The sequence below is a fragment of the Phascolarctos cinereus genome, unplaced genomic scaffold (assembly GCF_003287225.1).
Source record: "Phascolarctos cinereus isolate Bilbo 61053 unplaced genomic scaffold, phaCin_HiC Scaffold_5;HRSCAF=322, whole genome shotgun sequence".
Classification (NCBI taxonomy): domain Eukaryota; kingdom Metazoa; phylum Chordata; class Mammalia; order Diprotodontia; family Phascolarctidae; genus Phascolarctos; species Phascolarctos cinereus.
In genome coordinates, this window is record NW_027555958.1 from 12,103,296 (window position 1) to 12,118,012 (window position 14,717).

Here is a 14,717-nt window from a genome sequence, read left to right on the forward strand (position 1 = left end):
TGAAGGCAGAGAAGACACCAGCCAGCTGAGTGCCCAGGCCTGGAGGCCAACAGGGAGTGACCAGGGGAGGCTGAACCAACCTACCCTGGGGAGAGAGGACCCAGCCCCTGCCTGGTCCATCCTCCGCGCCCACTGGCAGCCCCAGCAGATCCTCCATGGGCCGGCCCAGAGCACCCTGGACCACTAGGTGAGGGGGTCAAGTTGAAGGGGTCACATTGAAACCGCCGGCAGCTTCCCAAGGCAGCCCAGGCTGAGATAAGTAAGGAAGCCGATCCCTGTGGGCCCCCAGAGCCAGGTCCGGACAGGCCTTGGCTGCAGAGTTCAGCTCGACATTCATTGGCACCTGTAGGGCCCTCCTGCAATGGCTGTATGAGAGGAAGGAAGCGGGGCTGCTTCCTGTCTCTCTGTGCATCCCAGTACCTCTCTCCTGTCTCTCTGTGTCTGTTCCCCTCCTCCTTCCTCTCCCCATCTTCCTCCGCCCCCCACAATACTTTTTTTCTCAGACTTAATGCGCCCTTCCAGGGCAAAGAGCAGGAGCTAGGATCAGAGCTAGCCCCAGAAGGGCCCAGATGAGGAAACTGAGGGCCCGAGAAGGGAAGCGACTCGGGTCCTAGACAGCGCTAGAAGCACCTCATTTCAGAAATAAGAAAGCTGGGAGGTCACATAGGGAGCCAGCCAGGGCAGGATTTGAACCCAGGCCCTTTCCCCAGCACCATGAGGTTTTCATGTGAATTCAGTTCAATTCTACTTTCTGAGCTTGACCCTCCACATGATTTAGAAATGACTGGGGAGCTAAGGACAGAGCAGGGCATCTGTCGTTCGGGGGGCATTTCCTGGACCTGGTCGCCCAGTCAGTGGCACCAGGGATGTGCTGCAGGGAGCCAAGCTTTTGTCCACATCGGTGCTCCTTCCACACACCAGTCTGAGCTCTTCTTCAGGAGGAACGTGGTCGTGGCTGAAACGTCGATCCCCCGTGGCTGCAGAGCCCTGCCTGAGGCCCCTGGCCTCCCAGCCAACTCTCCCAGGCCGCCTTCCATGTTGTAGATCAGCATTAGGGGAGGAAGGACCCACGTCATTGAAGTCACGAATCCTCAGAGGATGAAAGTAATATTGGAACGGGTCCTTCCTCGGGCCCCTGTGTTTGAGACATTCCAGATGGTTCTTCTGCCCCAGCTGTGTTCCCTCCTCCAGTGCCTCTGGGACAAGCCCTTCCCTAGCCAGATCACCCTTCTTGCTCCTCTCCTCCTCCTCTTCTTCCTCCTTTTCCTGCTTATCTTACGTTTCCTTCTCCTCTTATTCTTCCTCCTCTTCCTCCTCCTCCTCTTCCTCTGCTTCCTCCTCTTCCAGCATCCTCTGTAGCTGACCCGCCAGGGACCTCCTGACCGAGGCAGCCCCAGCACCGCATGGTTCTGGTCCAGAGCCGTGATGATGGAGGTAGACTGAGGCAGGTGCTGCCCACCCTTCCAATGGACCATCCTCCCGCTCCCTGGCCTCCATGGGGCGGTGCGTGGTCAGAGCACCCGTGTGAGGCCCCTACAAAGAAAAGCCTGGCGCTCATGCAGTTAAGGAGTCCCTGGACCGTTCTGAGCCTCAGTTTCATCATCTGTGAGCTGCATCACTTGGACGAGCTGATGCCTAAAGCCCTTTCTGGCTCTAACTGCTGCGATTCTGTAATCAGAAGAAAACTCCATTCCCTCTATGAGCCTGCCTTAATTCTGGGAAATTGGGGTCTGCACACCTCATCAGGCCAAGTTCATTGATGCCAGGCCCTGCCCTGCCAGGTTCCGTTCTCTGGAGGGTTGGTTTTTTTTTTCAATCTTCCCTGGTGTCCAGAGCCTTCTGCCCACTCCCCCTCTCCTCCCCCCTCCCGAGTTTTCCTTGGCTTTTCCCGTAGGGCCTATGGTCACTCAAGTTCACCCCTGGAAGACACACTCTCTTACTGAATTCTCCCAGCAGCCCCCTGGGAATGCCAGCCGTGATGGACACTGGGAATCACATTAGCAGGCCCGGCCTGGAGGGTGAAATGGCCCTCTGCGCTCTCCTTCCCTGCCGCTGGGGCCCTGACTAGAAATTATCAATGTTGTTCTAGAGAGTTCACCGCAGCCTTCGCCAGCAAGCCTCGGCTCCCTCGCACCCCCGAGATACGAGGCCTGAGTCTTCGGAAGACCGAGGCGCCAGCCATCGCCCCCCAGTTCTCTCACTCGGGGCCCCAGCAGACCGGCCGTCCCAGCTCCACAGGCTGCTCCATGAGAAGCAGACAAAGTAAGTAGCAGCTGCCCCTGCTGTCCAGCACGGCCCCCTTGGGTCCCAGGCCAGGAGAGCAGGCAGGGCCCTGAGAGGATCTGGGTCAGCGCATGGAGCTGTGGAGAGGGGCAGGGGCCTTCCCCACATCACCCAGTGGGATGCTTCAGGTGGTCCTGGGAGCCTGCAAGGCAAATCACTGTGTACTGTGTGCCAAGCCCCGGGCTGGGGAAGAAGCAGGCCCTGCCTTCAAGTCGCTTATGTTCTGATGAGGAAAAGCCATGTGCAGTAACAGGTGTGGACACTCAGAGGAGGGGAAGGTGGCTTTAGGCACCAGGACTTAGCCATGCTGGCCCGTGACCTGGAGGGGCCTCCCTAGGAAGGCAGCGTTTGAGCTGAGTCTGGAAGGAAGAGGCAGCAGGAAGGAGGGAGGGCATTCCTGGAGAGAGGGCTCAGCCAGTACAAAGGCATGGCGATGAGAAGTCTCTGGCTGAGGAGCACCAAGGTGTTGGTCAGGGATAGAGCCAGGAGCCCAGCTGCTCCTGCCTCACATCCAGCGTCAGCTGGAAGAAGATGGAGGGTCAGAAGCCCTGGAGAGGCAGCCGGGAAGTGGGCTTTTATTTGGGGCTGGAACGCCCAGCCCACGGGGTTCCCCTCCTGTTTGGGCCAGCCCGATGTGAAAGCCACAGAGGCCATGGCCTAGGCCCAGGCTTCACATGGTTGGGTGGTGACTTCCTGGCCCTTGGCCCCTGCCCCTCGGGCTGGGGGGTGGGGGCTCTGCCCTGGGGTAGCCTCTGAGGCTACATGTCTGGCATTTCCCGTGATGGGGGTCCTGGCCCCTTGCTGTCCACCAGCTTCGCTCCTTTCAGTTCCCCGGGATAGCCCCGAGCCCCAGAGGAAGCTCTGGGAGGAAGGGAGGCCCGAGCAGCCCGGGACCTTTGCTTTTCCAGGCCAGGCACCAAGTAATAAAAGTCACCACATGACGACAGCAGTGATACCTGACCCAGCACTAACCTGGCGGGTGGAAGCATGAAGCCTGGGGAGGATGAGGCCCTCTTATCTTTCCATCTTCCCTAATTCAATTCCATTCTTTCCACTCAACAGACTTTTACTAAATTCCCGTTGTGTGCAGAGAGCCAGGCCACCTAGCATTGTGATAAACACAGCCATTTCCCCCAGGAGCTTCTAGTCTGGAAGGGCCTCAGTCGGTACCTAATAAGTGTTTGTGCAACGAATCCCGTCTTAGAAGGCATTTCTTTTTTTGTTTGTTTGTTCGGTTTTTTGTTTTGTTTTTGGTGAGGCAGTTGGGGTTAAGTGACTTGCCCAGGGTCACACAGCTAGTAAGTGTCAAGTGTCTGGTCTGAGGCCGGATTTGAACTCAGCTCCTCCTGACTCCAGGGCCGGTGCTCTATGCACTGCGCCACCTAGCTGCCCCCTCAGCAGGCGTTTCTTGAGAACCACTGTGTACGGGGCACTCCATAGCCAAAATCGTGCTTAACCCACAGTCCAAAGAGGGCCTCAGAATCCCAGAATCAGGAGGCCAGAGTAGCCACGGATTGGAGGTGCTCCGGGGCCAGAGCTGGGGCCCAGACCTTGTGAGGCTGCCCTGGCCACCCCAGGGCTCTGCCCCATGGTCCTCCTCCATCCAGACAGAGCCCCCATAGTGGGCTGGAAAGCCAGAGAGGACCCACGGGTGCCAGGGGGCCCTGTCACTGGCGGGAAGCGGGCCACTGTACCACTAGGCAAGCGCAGAGAGAGAGTGGGTCCCAGAGACTCGGGACCTGGGTTCAGATCCACCTTGTCACTGTAGGCGTGCCTTTTCACTGATTTGGGCCTCAGTTTCCTGGTCTGTAAAACGAGGGCATTGGACTTGACCAAGGCCTCTGAGGTTCATCCCCATGCTGTGACCGCTCTCAAGCAGTCATCCCATTACTGCCAGCTGTAACTGACTGAAACAGAGAGGGCTGAGTGGGGGACCCACTGACCAGAGCCCAGGTGCCATCAGTTCAGTTCAACTGAGCGAGCACCGGTTGAGGCCTGGGCAGCTTGAGGCCGGCCGGCCGACCCGTGGGGGAGCTCCAGGGACCAGCAGTGACGTGCAGGCGTCTGGGAGGGAGGGGCGGGCGTCCTTTCATGGCCGGGCCGCCGGGCGACAGGCATCGGTAATGAGCATCTCCTTGCTTCTGTCCAGGCTGCCAGGCCTACAGGAAGTGAAGACTGGTCCTGTCCTCAGGCATCGATCGGTGAGACTAGCCAGCTTCCTGGACAGGTGGCGGCTGCCGTCATCTCATGTGGAGCAGGCGCCTCGTGGCCTCTCCCTGGCCTTTGTGGGGACTCAGAGTCAGAGGCCTCCGAGCAGTGCCAGCCCCCCACCCCAGCGCGCGCGCACACGCAATAGAACCGGCTCTTGATTCATGGTTACTCCCATCAGGGCCTCTGGGCCCACAATGCTGAGACCATCCCCCACCAAGGGGCTTCCTGGGGAAGGCTGCAGCCCAGGGCTGACTCCTGGGCCTGGGGTCCGGCTGCTTTTCCCACGAGGCCACAGCTGCCCCGAGACCATCCCTGTCAGGCTGTGGACACTGCCGACTCCAGCTTCCCAGGCTTAGCTATGGAGATTTCTTAAAGACTTCCCTCTTACCTTTGATCAGCCATAGAATGTGGCCGGGAGGGCACTCACTATGGCACCCACCATGGCCACAGCAGTGGGAGCAAGTGGAAAATAAAATGATCCCAGAGGACAGATGGTAGACAAGACCCCTCCTGTAGCAGAGAGGCGGGGAAGGGCTCCTGGGGCAGAGGGCTGGCTCCAGCGTCCAGGGCCTACCTTGTTTGCCTTTATCACGAGGGAGGGCGCAGTGGGGGGAGGGCACGTCCCAAAATGACTGATGGAAAACCCAAGGGCGCTAATGAAGTTGATTTGAAAAGGAAAGAGGGAGGAATTCTTCACTCCTTCATCATTTGTGAAGTGTCTCAGAACTCCCCCATGAGCCAGTGGAAGCCGCTCCATCTCCCCACTTAAAAGGATAATTCCTGCAAAGCCCATTGTGAACCTTAAAGGGCTAAGTAAGTGGGAGCTGGGCTGAGTTCGATTTTCTCCATGGTGCATGTGTCCAGCAGCAAACCGGAACCCGAATGTCACCCGTCCTTCCATTTCCCACCATTAAAAACAGTAGACCTTGTTTCAAGGGCTGCCAGTCCCTGGGTCGCACACCGGCCTCCCCACAGCCCGTCCATCGCCACATGGGTCAGTCAGGCTGAGGAACGCACCGCGAGAGCCCCGCTGTAATCCTGCCGAGGTTCATGTGGCCATATCGTAACCCCCCACCCTGTCGGTGACCAGGCAGAGCCGCCAGCCCATAGCATCCCAGCTCAGTCAGAACCACCTTCCTCCTATTGGCAGCCTGTATTCTCCAAGTCCTATTCTGTTGGTGTCTAAGTGGACACACATCCGGGGTGCCCAGAGGCCCTGCCTGGCCCCACCTTAGACCATCTTCTGATGCCCAGACTTAAGTAACCAGCGTCTGCTCCTTCTAGACGGGAGAGGACGGGTGCTCCACGCAGGGAAGCAGATGAGGAGGGGCTCCCCAGGCCAGGAGCGTGCCCTGGCCCCTAACAAAGGGAGGCACGGAGGGGGGGAGGGAGAGGGCTTGTTTTCCTCTCTGGAGACAGAAAGTACAAGGGCAATGACTCTTGGATGCGTTCAGAGTGTGTGTGTGTGTGTGTGTGTGTCCCAGCATCCCGCCCTGGATGCAGGATCCCTTCTCTAGGACCAGTGGCCTGCTAGGAAAAGCAGAGGACCAGCCCTTCCAGGCAGGTGGCTGAAGCCCATGAGTAACCAGCTAAGAGCATCTTCCTGTGCTCCAAGCTCAGCCTGGTCTCCCAAAGCCCTGACTCTGCAGCAGATAGCACAATGCCTAGCACACAGTAGGTGTTTAATATGTGCTGGTGACTTGGCAACTTGAAATAGGATGGGGTGGAGAACTGGGAAGACAGATTAGCCCTGGCTCCTCCAGCTCTTCTCCCTCCTTATAACTTGCCCCGAAGCCCGGCCTGGGGCAGCCTCTCTTCCACAACAGGACAGAATTTAAAAAACAAGGAAAATCCTTTGGCAGAAGCAAAGGACAGCTGACTTCCTATTTTCTTCCTTTAAATCTGGCAAAGCTTAAGCCGCAGTACAGTCTAGGCGCACGTACACACTACACATATACCCAGGCACGTGGACACATGTACAGACATACACACATGGATCCATGCACATATACATGTACATGTGTACATGCACACATACACGTGCATACACACCCACACCCCCCTAGAATAGCTCTTTGGTTGGTTACCAAATCAGCAGGAGGGGGACTTTTCCTCCCCTACAATCCCCCACTCCCCCTCCAGAAATCCAGTGAGTGTGAACACCTTGCTCGTTCATCTGCCTGACAGCCTCCGTGGGGGCTGCCAGAGCTTCTAAGCAGTTTGCTTCACAGTCAACATCTTGTCTGGGAGGGAAGGTCAGTGTCCAGGGACAGAAGAAACTTAGCTTTGAGAGCCTCCCCGAAGGGATCACTGGTCTCATGGAGTCTTCCTGGGCAGCCATGCCGAGTGGCTGTTGGATTAAAAAGCAGAGAAGGCAGTTCTTTGAGAGACTGGGGCCGGGGTGTTTTGCCTCAGGATGGGTGTGCATGCATATATTTATGTGTGTGCATATGCGCACATATGTGTGTGTGTGTGTTTTCACAGATGTATGTGCATTCCAAAGAAGGGAGAATGGAGACCAAATGAAAGATGACATATAATGTGGTCCTGCTCCAGGGGGTCCCCATCTCTGCAGATGCCTTCACTCCGTATTTTGTGGGCATGGGCAGTGTAGACATGTGCCCATTTGCTTTCTTAGAATCCCCCTCTGGCTCACCCACAGCACCAGCTTGTTTAAAGACCTTGAATGGAGGGGCCGAAGTGGGCAGTCTCTCATGGGGAGGAAATCAGTCTGGAAACAGAAGTGGGAACCAGATTAGGAGGTGTCCATCAGAGGAGCTGGGAGGTCAGATGGTAGATGGTGGGGAGTGGGCCGCGTCAGGAAGATGAAATCTCCCCTCAGCACTGAGTAACTGTGGGAGTCAGTGACCTCTATGGACCTCAGTCTTCTTATCTGTAAAATGATTTCTTGACCTCTGAGGCCCCTTCCAGCTTTAAAGCGGTGATCGGTTCAGTTTGCATGTTGTCCTTGAGGCGGGGGGGGGGGGGGGGGGGGGGGGGGAGCCAGTGCAGCTTCCAGAGCAGGAGAGTGGCGGGCAGCCCTACTTCCTGCAGCACCGTGAGAGCCAGTGGCCCCGAGGAGAGGTTGGGTCACCCATGGGTCTTAGGAGGCGGCTTTTCAGCAGCGGTGCGGGCAGCATCACTATCGGCGTGTGGAACGCGGGCCAGGCTTCCTTCCGAGGGATGATAAGAACGCTGCCCCAGCCCTGCCCCTTGCAAGCCCGAAGCCGCCCCCCCCCCCCCCGGTCTCTCTCCAAACCCCGGCTTGACATGAATGCGCTTTTGTGAGGCTCCTCTGCTCACGGCCAAGTTCGCAGTCACAAGCCATTCATGGGGTCCGGACAGGAAAACCAGAGAAAGAAGCATTCAGATGCAATCATCACCATTTGTCCGCATCCCTGGGGCCTGAAAGGGGCTGGCCAGCGGGGGACCAGGTGAAAGGATCTGTCCGGCTTCTCCCCTCCATCAATGCCCACCCCTCTCCATGACTCAGCGGGGCCTAGGCGGCGCACGCCGGCACTCAGCGGAGTTGGCTCACGCCTCCGCTCCGCCTCAGGAGGCAGGCGCAGGGGAGGAGGGGTCTGCCTGCTTTCAAGAAAGTCAGTTTCTCTCCTCCTCTCCCTCCTCCTGTTTGTCTCTGGAGGTTGCTGCTGTTATCTTTTTAATATGTCCCTTCCTTGGTGGAAAGAGAAAGTGCCAGAGGCTCTTAAGAGTGGGGGAGCGGTCTCAGATGGAGGTCCAGCCCCAGCTGCTCTGATAGCCCTCAAATTCAAGAAAGGCGTTCCCATACATCGGCCGCACCCACGGGCCTCCCTTCTACATTCCTGGGTGGAAGGGGGAAATCATGGTTTTAATGCCAGGAGAACGTGCCTTTGGGCGGGTATGTGAAGACAGCACCATCCGCGTACCTCCCTGCATTAGCCAGAACAAGAGCCGTCCGGTGGTAGAGAGATAAGAATGCCGGACGCCACGCAGAGGGCTCTCTTCTAGGGGAGACCACCTCCAAGATCCCCACAGACCAAGGGCAGTGTGGAGCCATGGCAAGGAATCAGAAGAGCTGAGTTCAAATCCTACCTTGGCCCATGTCACTGTCTGAGTGGCCCAGCCACTGGATCGAAAGGGGACCCGAGAGAGGCCATCTAGCCCAACCCCTGTGTTTTACAGATGAGGAAACTGAGGCCCAGAGAGAAGCAATTTGTCTAAAGCCCCACAGTGGCCAGGCCCTGATGTGATCAATCACTCCCTCCCTCCCTCACTTGCTCACCGTACTCTTGCCTCCCATCTAAATCACTTTGGCAGAGCAAACATTAAATCGGTTGCCTTGAGTCCAACCCAAAGAACACCTTCGTTCTGGCATTCAAAGCCCTTCCTGGCTCCAAACTCCCTGTTTACAGCCCTGTTCACTGCCCTCCTTCAGCTTGGACAGCATTTGGGAATGGCTGGCCTGGATAGGACAGCCTTCAAAGCCTCGGGGCCCAGGAAGGTGGTCATCCGACCTGGCCTTTCCCCAGCCCACCCCTAAGATCAAAGACAACACCCAGGTGTGAATGGTCCACAGAGCAGAGAGGCCACCCTCAGACCTTTTGCCACTGTTGATGGGAAGAGATTAGAGGTAAGGAATGGAGAGATGGGGCCCCAGCTGGGAGTCAGACCTGGACCAGCCTGGGGCAAGCAGCTGGGCCCAGGAGGAAATGCACTTTATCTCCTTTGTAAGCACAGTTAGCAGATCACTGGATGCCAGGAGATTCCCTCTCCTGCCACACTTAAGTCAGATGAAATGGATTCCAGAGCAGAGACAATTTTGGGCTTTTGCCTGTGGTTCTCAGAGACCTGACCACGAAGGCAGATAGGAGGAGAGGGCCTGAGGTCTGTAGGAATTCCACATTTACCTCCAGCCACAAACAAGCTCACACCACAGTACCTACCGCCAGCCTGCTCTGGGCACATATGGGCACCACTGAGCTCCGTTGCCCAGGACACGGCTCTTGCCAAATCCCAGAGACTCAGGACTGCCAGGGACCCCTAGTACCTTCAAGTCCAACCCTTGACTGACTGACCAAGAATCTCCCTACTACACGCTGGACAACTGCCCATCTGTCCTCTTTTTGAAGACCTCCATGAACGGGGAACTCACTGCCTCTGAATGAGGATCATTTGGTTCATAGGTTCATGAGATTTGGGAAGAAGGGGACCTCAGAGGGTCCAACCCCTCCATCTTACAGATGAAGAAGATGAAGGTCAGAGAAGAGAAGGCACTGTGCCCAGGCACACAGCTAGTGTCAGAGACAGGGCTTGGACCCAGGTCCTTACTTCCTGTCTGACATGGACCATTACATCATGGTGGCCATGGCTGGGAGGAAGGAAGGAAGGAAGGAAGGAGGGAAGGAGGGAAGAAAGGAAGGAAGGAAGGAAAGAAGGAAGAAGGAAGGAAAAAAGGAAGAGTTTGTTCGATGTAGTAATCAATTTTGCTGATTTTTTTCCTCTTCCTTTTTTTTTAAGAAATTTTTTGTTCTATGGGATGGCTTATTCACCCCTAACCTACACTTGTGGTGACAGACCTGAGGAGGTTTTTCAAAGGGGAAACCAGCCGCAGTGGCAACCATACAGCTACACCTCAAATTCAAGGTGCTAAGGGTAAGCCTGGCTGGGGAGAAGGGGAAGGGATATGCTCCCACTGCTCACTAGTATAGCTGCTGAGCCCCCCTGATGTACTTCCATTTGCACAGAATCAGTCAAAATGATACCATTAAACATAAAATGTTGGCTAAATGAGAAGGCAGGGATAATCCTATCATTTACACATTAGAAGGCAAAAAAGGAATGATCAAAACATCACAATCCTCAGGTCTTCATACAGCGCCCAACGCAGGTGCTTAACACTGATTTAACTGAACAGGACGCCCTTTTGCTTTCCTTCACTTATTCATTCATTGGGCGCCCTTGATGAATGAAAGTCCTGTGCTTGCAATATAGGATGCAAAAACAGATGAAGTGTACTCTACTCTAAAGAATTTACACAATAGGACAGAAAGAAAAGTTCAAAACATCACTGATATAAGGCTGTTGGATCGGGAAGGGGAGAGAACTAAACCAAGGGAATATTTTCTGTAACTGACTTGGATTTGTATGCAGAGGCAACATGGGAGTCAGGAAGACCTAGGTTCAAACCCTGCCTTTAACACTTAATAGCTATGTCAAACAATGAGCATTTATTAAGCACCTACTGTATGTAGACTGAAACATAGTAGGTGCTCAATAAATGCTTGTTGATCAGCTGTCCTGGGGGGGTTCTGGGAGACTCTTCCTGTCCCATCCTAGGCTTTTCACTCAGGCTGGCTGAGCTCTGCCCCTGGGCTTTGAGGCAACCCAGATAGGCTATGGGCTAGCACACAGACGTAGGAGGCACCACACTGGCCTCAGTTTCCCCATCTGTAAAATGAGAGGGTTGAACTCAATGACCTCTAAGTTGCCTTCCACCTCTAAGACTTTGCCCCTGTGAGCCTATGAATGCAAACCACTTGAGGGCAAAATGGTTTCCTATTAGTCTGTGCCCCTCCTAACTAGCATCTCATCACATAGTAGGTACTTAATAAATGCACATATACTCTCCAGTTCAGTGGATGATTTAGTTTTGCTGAATTGTCTTATTTGTTGGTTTTTGTTACCAGGAGTGATAGCTTGCTAGGTGGGGAAGCCAGGAAGGATATGTTTCAAAATGAGAGCGATGTAAGAATCAGTAATTAATAAAAATGTTTAAATCCTTGTTGAATTAAACCGAAGGCCTACGGGACCCAGACCTGCCCACTGTGGTCTCTGGGGAGATGCCTGGCCAGACAGCAGCAGGGATCTGGCTCAACCTGGAGAGCCTCTTGTCTGGTGGCGATGTGGGGGCCCAGCCTTGGCACCTCAGAGACAACCTCCCCTTGCAGGCCAGGTGATGAGGGATGGAGCAGCCCAGGTCTGCCCAGCCCCAGAATGCACCAGGAAAGGTTCTGAACGTATAAAGGGGGCTCTATGCAGGGGTGCAGCGATTGCCTCTTGGCCAGGAGCCTGGGTCAGGGAGAGGAGAGGAACTGGGGAATGGGGAATGAGGGGGGAGGGCCCGGGAAGGAGGGGGAGGAAGTTCATGGGAAAGAGAGGGTTTGTATGTGTGCTCTGAGCTGCCAGCCCCAGGGGAAGGGGGGGCTGGGGAGGTGGAACCAGGAAGACTAGGCCAGTGTTCAAGGCTCCATCCTGAAAGAGGACAGTGTGTGTGCTTAGAGTGAGTCACCCAGGAGGGGAGAGCCAGAGCTGGGGGATCCAGCCAGAGGCTCAGGGGCCAGCACCCACCAGGACTGGGATTGGGCCAGGGAGGATGCTGGGATGCTGCTGTCCACAGCATGGGTTCTCCGGCTCCCACACCACGTGGGAGCAGGCATGCAGGAGGGATGGGGGCTGAGGCATGGCCCTCCTGACACTACCTTTTCATCCTGCTGACGCGGTGTGAGGTGCCACCAGGCATGACCATCTGTGTGTGTCTGGTAACTGCCAGGGCCAGCTGAAGACATGCCCCTGGGCCTAGCAAAGGCCAGTGCTCAGAGCTCTCTTGTGAGCCAGGATGCCCCAGTGAACCTGGAGTTCGGCCTGGTGAGGCGGCTGCTGAGACCCAGGCCCACTGCCCTATCCACTGAGCCACTGGGATGCTAAGGGACAGCCAGGTCCTAGATCAGAAATCTGTCTGAGGACCACCAAAATATACCAGCCACTCCACATGCACACACATTTAAATCTAGTACATGTGGGTGGGGAAACTGAGTCCAGAGTCTGGCTGTGCAGAGGAAGGCCTGCGGGCCCAGTCACCCAGCTTGGTAGGGGCAGAGGAAGGACAATGAAAGCTGTCATTTGTACAAGGTCTTTTCTCATGAGGGTCATTGTTACCCAAGTGACAAAGTGTCCACTCTCTGGGCCATCTCAGGACATGCATCAGACATGGAAGAAAAAGTTCTTGAAGTAGGAGACGGCTTTAAAAAAAATCGTTGTATCTGCAGCATCTAACCCATTGCCTGGCTTTTTGAACGAATAAATCTCGTGAATGCTTTTGACACTAAATGCCTCAGAGTCAGAAGAGGCCTTCAAAATCGTCTCCTTCAACCTTCCTTCTTTACAGATTTGGAAACGGAGGCTCAGAGGAGAGCTAGCTAGTCGGTAGAAGGAAATGATTTGTTCTTCCTAATCCTTCTCTCTACTGGTATTTGCCTCGAATATATTTCTAAAAGACCTTCAGACCCTGGCTTTGGGAAAGTCATTCTCTATGCCTCAGTTTCCAAATCTGTCAAATGAGAATGCTGGGCTAGATTTGGCTTCTTAACCTGGATCTGTGGTCAGTCTGTGAACATTGGTGGGAAGAAATGACCTCTTTATTTTCACCCCCCTCTAACCTCAGCTTAGCAAGTTCTTTAATGATGAATGGGGAGGTGGGGGTGGGGAAGGTAAAGGTCCTGCAGGCCTAGATGAGCTGGCTCTATCTCTGGGCTCCTCACCCAGGACCGTGAGCTTTCTATTCCCCCCAGCCGTGCCCCGACCTTCTTTGCTGAAGTCCAGAGCCCTGCACAAGGGCCCCGGGGTCCTCAAGATCTCTGCACAGATGAGAGAGGCCAGAACCTGAGTCCCCAGGTGGTCTGTGGGTAAGGTTCTGCCCAAAGCCCTGGGGGCAACCTGCCTCAGGCAGCCTCAGCCCATTTTACCTTTTCCTGCTCAAACTAATAGGGTTGGAATTCCAGGCAATCCTCAAATGGAAAACAGAAAAGAGGGAACCCCCTGGAAGATGAGGAAGAAAGCAGGGGGTGAGGGGGGACGCTGTGTCAGTGTTAGTGTCCTGAGCTAAGTGCCCAGACTCCTGCCTTAGGTGTTCAGCCTTTTTCCCAAATGTGGGCAATCCTTTACTTTTGGTCACCCCAGTGATAATGTAGATAATGGAGTAGAGGGCCTGCAAAGCCTGGTGGGAGAGAAAAGGAACCAGGAAGCTGAGAGACCTGAGCCAAAACCCCACCTTGGGCTAATCCCATTTCCTCTTCTCCCAGCCTCAGTTTCCCCATCTGTAAAATGGGGCAGCTAGGGGGCACAGTGGATGAAGCGCTGGGCCTGAAGTTGGAAAGACTCATCTTCTTGAGTTCAAATCCAGCCCTAGACACTTGCTAGCTGTGTGACCCTGAGTAAGTCACTTCACCCGGTTTGCTCCAGTTTCTTCATCTGTAAAATGAGCTGGAGAAGGAAATGGCAGACCACTCCAGGATCTCTGCCAAGAAAACCCCAGACTGGGCCACGAAGAGTCAGAGAGGAATGAATAGCTACCACCAAACGTGGTGGTTGCTCTGAGCGCCCCTCCGGTCCTGAAATTCGCACCAAAGCCAGTTTTCTGCTGCTCTGCCTAGGCCCGAGAAAGAGTAAGGAGCACATCCATGGTGGGGGATGGCCCATGCCTAGTCAGGTCTTCAGAGCATTGACTTCCTTTGAGGTTTTTTAAATTAAATTTAGAGTTTGTTCAGCTAATAAAAATCTATCTTCACTCCTTCTTCCCCCATTGAAAAAAGAAAAGAAAACCCAGATCTCATGCAATAAATATGCAATCAAACAAAACAACCCCCCCACACACACACACCCCAGCACACTGGCTATGAGACCATCTCTCCAGTAATGAAGTGAATTCACGGTTTGGGACATATCCACACAAAAGAGGCAGGATGACTAGTGGTGGAAGGAATAGCAGTTTTGGGGCCCAAAGACCCGGCAGAATGGAAGCTCCCTGAGGGCAGATACTCTCCCTCCCTCTCTCCCTCTCTCCCTCCTCTCTTCTCTCTTTTTGCCTCAATATCTCCACACACTTGGCACACAGAAGGCACTTACTACATGCTGCAAGTCCTGGCCCTCACACAACCTGGGTGACCCTGGAAAGCCATTTCCCCTTTCTGGCCCCCATTTCTTCTTCATCTCTAGAAGGAACCTTGAGATCATAGCTCTAGGACTCAGCGCAGGAGGAAACAGGCCTGGACAGGGAAGCCCTATGTCCGAGCTCACCCCGAGGCTAATGGCCCAGGAAGCCAAAGTTTGGTCTGGCACTAAAGAAGGCCGGGAGCCCCAATAATCCATGCCTTTGTCTCTCTCAATTAGTATGGGAGTGGTTTTTTGGTTGGCTTGTTATTAGGATTTAACTCAGAATTGAAACATAATTATTCCATCCTTTCAGG

The 14,717-nt window shown here is 54.7% G+C and overlaps 1 protein-coding gene across 4 annotated transcripts in view; it reads left to right on the forward strand.

The window, feature by feature from the left end:
- The window catches only part of ARMC9 (armadillo repeat containing 9), a 143,820-nt gene extending 139,266 nt beyond the window's left edge, over nucleotides 1–4,554 (forward strand). For 3 of the 4 annotated variants that reach the window (XM_020972160.2, XM_020972158.2, XM_020972159.2), the window contains 2 exons: nucleotides 2,090–2,262; nucleotides 4,433–4,554. In XM_020972160.2, the coding sequence (XP_020827819.1) occupies nucleotides 2,090–2,262; nucleotides 4,433–4,455 (196 nt within the window). In that variant the 3' untranslated portion in view covers nucleotides 4,456–4,554. Of the gene's footprint in view, nucleotides 1–2,089; nucleotides 2,263–3,345; nucleotides 4,409–4,432 lie in introns of those variants that run through there. The other variant, XM_078154653.1, reaches the window with a different exon arrangement.
- Nucleotides 4,555–14,717: the final 10,163 nt, after the last annotated feature.